The sequence below is a fragment of the Rhagoletis pomonella genome, unplaced genomic scaffold, assembly GCF_013731165.1.
Source record: "Rhagoletis pomonella isolate Grant_MI unplaced genomic scaffold, Rhpom_1.0 Rhpom_scaffold_00004, whole genome shotgun sequence".
Taxonomy (NCBI): domain Eukaryota; kingdom Metazoa; phylum Arthropoda; class Insecta; order Diptera; family Tephritidae; genus Rhagoletis; species Rhagoletis pomonella.
The window spans coordinates 24,203,738-24,210,349 of NW_023458558.1; the positions used below are offsets into that span (position 1 = coordinate 24,203,738).

The 6,612-nt window shown below is 37.2% G+C and overlaps 1 protein-coding gene across 4 annotated transcripts; it reads right to left on the reverse strand.

Annotated features, from left to right (window-relative positions):
* Positions 1 to 271: 271 nt before the first annotated feature.
* LOC118737305 (serine-rich adhesin for platelets) lies at positions 272 to 5,693 on the reverse strand. 4 transcript variants are annotated; one of them, XM_036467722.1, is made up of 10 exons: positions 5,402 to 5,693; positions 4,854 to 5,015; positions 4,667 to 4,761; positions 4,430 to 4,609; positions 4,166 to 4,357; positions 3,719 to 4,111; positions 2,396 to 3,546; positions 2,008 to 2,334; positions 1,834 to 1,938; positions 1,481 to 1,776 (listed from the first exon to the last, which is right to left on the reverse strand). In XM_036467722.1, the coding sequence occupies exons 2-10, from the start codon at positions 4,891 to 4,893 to the stop codon at positions 1,716 to 1,718; spliced, it is 2,544 nt and encodes an 847-aa protein (XP_036323615.1). In that variant the 5' UTR covers positions 4,894 to 5,015; positions 5,402 to 5,693; the 3' UTR covers positions 1,481 to 1,715. The 4 variants fall into 4 exon arrangements, with proteins under 4 accessions (XP_036323616.1, XP_036323615.1, XP_036323613.1 ...); XM_036467720.1 differs by having other exon boundaries at positions 4,854 to 5,334; XM_036467721.1 differs by having other exon boundaries at positions 4,854 to 5,334; positions 5,398 to 5,693.
* Between the last annotated feature and the right edge of the window lie 919 nt (positions 5,694 to 6,612).

The following is a 6,612-nucleotide window of genomic DNA, read 5'->3' on the forward strand; positions in this document are numbered from 1 at the left end:
TGTATTTTTATATGGGAATAAGAACTTTACGTAGAAATGGTATAGAATTCTAAAAATCAACATTTGTCTATCGGAAAACTCTGTTTCTCTGCAGGAGATTCCCAGTAATAGTACCCAATTGTTTATTTACGCATTTTTTCATCGCAACTATAATTTATTGGTTCGCCCAAAACCCACAAAAACCGCGAAAAATGCAACGGGAGGACCAATAAAAAATTGTTAATATTTAAAAATAGTTAAACAATTGGGTATTATTATTGAAAGTCTCCTGAAGAGAACCAGAGTTTTCCGATCGAAAAATATGGACCACCCTAATGTGCATACATATGTACATGTATGTACGTATGAGTAGTACACACGCTATACATTGTAAGCTAGTTTTTTCGCATATGCACTTTTATATAATCTTTTATCTCATTTTAGATACAGCAAGCAAAGCTAATTTTAAGGAAAGTGAGAATTATTATGGCCCTATTGTGTATGGCGACTGATAGCCGATGGGCAACCATATACTAAAATTCGCATTACGTATGGCTACTGGCTACTGACTGTCGACTACTGAGTCTAGAAGCGGAATTTTCTGTTTCCCGCTATTGACGATTTTGTTATTTATTCACATTTACATTATTTTGTTATTTATTCACATAAATTGCTCAACACATTGGAGCAAGGTTGCCAATTACCTGGAAAAGTTCATGTCAAAAAAGTAAATTCGAATATTTTTTGCGCTTTTTTGTATACTGAGATTAATCGCTCTACATAATACAAATTACGATACTTGTAGCCTTGGCTACTTGGCCAGCAACTAGACCCCAGTCGCCATACATAATAGGGTCATTAAGTTGTTTATCTTTAAAAAGTTTTCAAAACAGTCATTTAGGGCCTATTTTTGTGAAAACTACGTATTTATGTACGCACTTACGTATATATTAAAAAATGATCTTCACTAAATTTATTTCTTATATAAACATTTGCCCCTTTTATTCAAACAAATGAATTTGTTATAAAGAAAATAATTATGCTAATTTATAAATTGCAAATAAGAAAAAGATTTGATTATACATATATGTATGTTATGCAATTGAAAAATACATTCTTAATAACTAAATGATAAACAAAATTTTTGGTTAATAAACGCTATTACACATAAAGATAAGTAAACAAATCAAGTATCTAGATTATATAAAGATATGTTCAAGTAATTTCATAGGAGAAAAAATGGCATTCTTTAGTGATTATTCAATTTGTAAGCGCATATAATGCGACAAGACGAAAAAAATTTATCTAAAATAATACTTGTATTTAGATTTCAATTGAGGGAACGGCGCTGGTTATATAAAACTTTTGCAATACTTAAAGCCGTAAAGGGATTTAAATTAGCGGTGTAATTAGATATTTGAAAAAGCACTTCTTGAAGTAAATTTAGTTTTATTTTTATATAAATGCATTAATAGTTATTACTAAAAAATTAAGTTTAACTGCAAATTGTGAACGTTTTCTACAGCAACACTATTTTGCTAAGGTAAGTTCAATTAATAATAACAAAATATTCGAAAAGGTTAAAACTTTAGAAGCTCATATTTATCTGTGCATAAATATTTGTTCATTTGCAACCAATTCGGAACGTTCCCAAAAGGGCGTAAATTATAATTTGAGACAAAATCTTATCATTTAAAATACGCATAAATCATTTTCCCAACGAGCATTGAGCACATTTATAAGTGAACTTTAAGAGATTCCATGCGATTGATTATGCGGCGACGTAATTCAATATATCTAGAATTATTAACAGTTCAATATGATTAAAAGTTTAAAATTTTTACGTCATCTTACCTTTCTCTAACTTTAGCCACTTCGCGCTCCAACTCATCATCATATCGTTCTAAAATTGCACGGCATTCTGGCAGGGACAGGTTTATAAACTGAGCAACCTCATTACTGCCCAAAATTTGTATTAAAATTCAGTTAATATATGTAAACATGTATAAAAATTAACGTCAGGCATACCTTATTTCGTCTGTCTTCTTTGCATCGACAAGAAACAAACGTGCCACATCCTCATGCGGTCCCATCATGACGCGCGTCACCAACGGATAATCAGTCTCTTTCAAGCGTTTTTGCTCGCCATTATCGCGTACAATGAATAGCGAAAAATTCTCCGGCGCACTATCAACTTTATATTTTTCGAGTAGTAGGTTTATGACTTCAGTTGTTGTGACCAACGATGTGACCCACACAGACATTTGTGAGCCATAGGGCGGTGTGAAGAACGATGTTTCGCGATTGTAAAAGTGGCCATTAATAGAACAACGCCGCTTCAATTTGGTGCGCGATCTGCAATAAGTTGTAAGTATTTTTTTTTATAAACGCTTTATATTAACTCTCATGAACTCACCTTCTGTTTCCACTACGCCGCTTTATGGCTGCAGCGCCCGTACGCGGTGGACGCCGCAAAACTACACCATCTTCCGTAACATGCAGCGGTGGATCTGCATCATCGTCATCGACATTGTGTGCAACACCAAGACCTCTACCCTCGCTAGCAGTAACCATATCTTCAGTTTGCGTCAGTTCATCACCACCAGCAGTACCACTATTCGTCACTGTAATTGAAGGCGCTTCAGTGCGACTGGAATCAGCTTCACTCACGCTCTCCTTTTCATCATCTTTCTTTTTTCTCTCCTTGGGATAGCAATCCATTTCGATTTTCACATAACGTGAGGGCACATCACTGCGGCGTATTGTTGCCGATTGTTGTGGCTTTAATGTGGAATCATCATCACTATCGGAGTAATCAAAGCACGATGGTCCCGATTTGGAACGGTTGATGCCTTTGTCGAAGTTTTGATATCGTTGATGGTATGGCGATAGATTTTGATGATTTCCGCCAGTGGCTGTGGAGGCTGAGCCACTTTTCTGCAAGGCATACATTCGCTGAATCGAATGTGGACTGGCAGTGCCGCTCTTCAAATGAAGAGTATCGTTAATTAAATTAGCATCGATTGAGCGTAATGCATGTTCACAGTTGAAACTTTTGCTCATTGCACTTTCGCCATATAGCTTGAGGGAATCGTGTATCCTTGACGGATCGATTGGTTGGTTGCGTTTTAGCGAGTCCTCGTTGGGATCACGAAATGAGTTGGCTCCATTCACATAATCAAGATGAACACTACGCTTAAATTCCTCATAATCCATTGGCTTAAGAGTAGCATCATCAGAGGACTCAAAATTATCCACCGTTGTTGTTGTAGTTGTGCTGGTAGTGCCCGAAATAGATGAATTTATTGTCGCCGAGGTGGCAGTAACAAAATTGTCTGAAGATGTGCTACTGCCCTCGCTGTTGCTATTGCTGTTATTGTTGGTTGTAGAAGCAGACGTGGGAGTTGATGGGGATGGCACTTCACTGGTGGTATTTGTGCTTTCGGTGAGATTATGAGCTGAAATAGTTTTTGATGGCGAGCTTTCACTGGAAGACGTTTGCGACGATGGCAATTTGACGGGCATCGTTTCGTAAATTTTGTCCTTTTCGCTAATGCGGCGTTCAACCTTAAAAATATGTACAAATATTGAGTATAGTAATTGTATGAATAGTTTAAAAAGTTCCGTTGCATTAGTACTAAGCGGTTCGAAGAGAATAAACCTAACTGCTTGCAGCTACATTCGGACTCTTGTAAAGTACTTTTCTGGACGGAAATGTGTACAAGACTGAATTCCTTACCTGCAGCAGATCATCTATTTCATCCCATTCTAATTTGTCCAAATTATCCAATTTTGAAGGCAAAGTTGTAGAAACGCAGCTTGTGGATGCAGTTGTAATGGTCGTATCGGTGCCGCACAGGGTACTTGTCGACTCCGATTTTTCATCATTGGCACTTCCATTGGCGCCATTTATCAAAGGCACCGCTGCCCCGTCCGTTGTGCCGGTTGTGTTTGCGGAAGCTTCCTCTGGTGTTGTGGGTAGGTCCGTCAACGGATACTCATTTAAACTGCAGGAATCAAAAGTCATGCTCTCTGACAATGAAATATCAGTTGAGAGGTTCTCTACCTCACTTGTGGTAGTGGGCGCTCCCAATGATTCACTAACATCGTTTTCCTTATCCGATGGACTATCCTAAAGTTGAAAATGGAAAATCAATTCCAATACATATTTATATCCACAACTTACTTCAGCTGCCTTAGATATGCGCTTGGAATTTCGTTTGCGTACAACAATCATACGCTGATCATCATCTTCTTTAAGATGTATCACGCCGTGTACGCCCCAGGAAACACGCAGTGCGCCTTCAAGAATTAATCGGTTATTCACTTCTCGACTCCGTATTTCCATGCTTTTATTGTCATAGAATTGGTTGTAGACCTAAACGGAATTAGAGATGCATAAGTGTAAAAAAAAATCGTTTATTGCAGTTTTATTTTTATGGCTGAGTACCTTTAACTTGCTTTCTAAATGATCTCTGGGTAAAACTGGCCCTCCAATACCAATACCGGATCGCTGTGTTCCCTTTACGCCATAGCTCTTATGTGATTCCACACGTGTGCCATGTCCAAACAACTGCGGTCCGAAGAGCGCGCCGTAACATGGCACATGACAGTAAGGCACTCCTTTATGCTGGACATAGAATTGAGAAATATACTTTTTCGTTGTTAAACAATAAAAAACACCTACCTCGGCATGTTGACCTGGATTCAGTCGCTTTCCACACTCCTCGCACCGTAAACATTCTGGATGCCAATCATAACCAAGCGATTGCTTGCGCTCCGCTAGGAGAATTTACAATATTTTAATTAGACTCAATTGAAAGACCGGCTTTCGATTTAAGAACAAAGAAAGCAAACATGTTGCCCTTGCTTACCGAAGTAGACAGGCTTTCCACACTTGTGACACTTCCACATACTTTTGGGCCTTTGATGGCTGTTGGGCCACAGTTGCGAAGCACGGGGAGGCGTATGTGCAGGAAAATTCGCTGTTAGCAGTGGCTAGTTCGTTGCCCTGCTTCCAGAATAGTCTGAATAAACTATGAATACAGATATTTACACTGGAGGCGCTAATAGCCACTGATGATTTTTTCTTTTTACTTTACTTCTAATTGAATGCGTGACGTATATAGTTTTACATAAAATATGCAAATGAAGGTAAAACAGAAAGCAGCAAAACACGCGAGAGTGTGGATAGTATAATTGGCCGAAAAAAATTTACAAAGCAAATAGCTGAAGCACGCAACCGATCAAGAGAGCACACAAACGGAAACAATTAACAAAGGGCACTGAGGACGCTGAACTCACTGGGTTTCAGGCATTTACCGTAGTTTTTCTTTTGTGTTCTAAAGGTTTTCCCTTATGTACAAAGATAAAATATAAGTGCTTTTCCGTACAATTATTGCTTCTACCAAGGCATACCTACTTTGTAATGGATCACCGCCAACGCAAATTAACTAAATTTTAAACTTGTTCTGAATATTGCACTTCAGCATGTATGTACCATGTATTTTGTTTATTTTATAAACTGTATACGGGTGCAAAACAGCACTTTCTTTGCTGTAAGATATTTGCCGTTGTTGCAAAGAACTGTTTATTTTAATTTGTTTATTTTTTGTAGACAATAGATTTCACTGCATTTTCGCGAGACGAAAAATAAAACAAATGCAATGTTTCCTTTGCGAAAAGGGCAAGAACAAATTACCGCGATGTTACCAACTTGTTGAAAAGTTATTTGAAGAAATTTCAAAAATAATTAGACAATAGGGGTATTCTCGAAGTCTTGCAAAGGGCCTGCCAGGTGCACGGTATGCACAGACTGCACGGTAAACACCTGTTGGTAGTTGTGGACTTTAGCTTGACACGGCAAAAATTTACGAAAAGTTCATGAGTGGTATCAATCGACGCGTCTTAACGCCAATAATAATAGACCGAGAGCGGAAATTTAACTTTTTAGTAAATTAAAGAGTTATTTGCAAGAAACACTTTCCGCACTTTGTTTTGAGATACATTTCACGCAAATAAATGGAGTACCTTTTTTACATTTGTGATGTATTAACTGAAACATTAGCACAAAGTTGTTTATTTATTTAATTGTAATAGGGGTTTTCTCTGAGTCTTCCAAAGCCCTTGCAAAGTTCACAGATTGCACGGTTTTCGTATGGGACAGCTTGGCAGAAGAATTATATAATATTGAACTTTATATTAAATAATAAGAGCATAATAAATTTCGGTCCAAATGAAATTGATTTGCTGGTGTGCCTCCTCGTATTCCGAATCACTATCATCTTCCCAACTCAAATGAAAATCCATTTGTACCTTTATTTTATTTTTCCGACAAATTGTTTTGCTTCTCAATCAAAATTTGTCATAAGTATCTGTTTGATAAATAAGATGTCTTGTCGACTTAGTTTACTTTTAGGGCCGGTATTACAATGCATTTTTAAGTTGAACTTAAGTCTAGGCTAAGATGCTGCGTTTCATCAACCACTTTTCCAACAAAAACTTAAGTTCATCTTAAGTCGAGAATATTGGCGACTTAAGTTCTACTTTTCTTTTCCAACAGCTGATTATAAATTGCAAAAAAATACTGTGAAGGTCGAAATAAAATAATTGTGAAAAATTAAGAGTTTCTAA

Bases quoted from the DNA above. Each gene is read 5' to 3' on its own strand.
- LOC118737305 (XM_036467723.1), bottom strand. From the start codon at position 4,893: ATGTGGAAGTGTCACAAGTGTGGAAAGCCTGTCTACTTCG. The intron at 4,112-4,165 runs GTAAGTTGTGGA...TTTCAACTTTAG, and splicing joins GCATATCTAAGGCAGCTGAA to GATAGTCCATCGGATAAGGA. The intron at 1,777-1,833 runs GTAAGATGACGT...TAATAATTCTAG, and splicing joins GTGGCTAAAGTTAGAGAAAG to ATATATTGAATTACGTCGCC.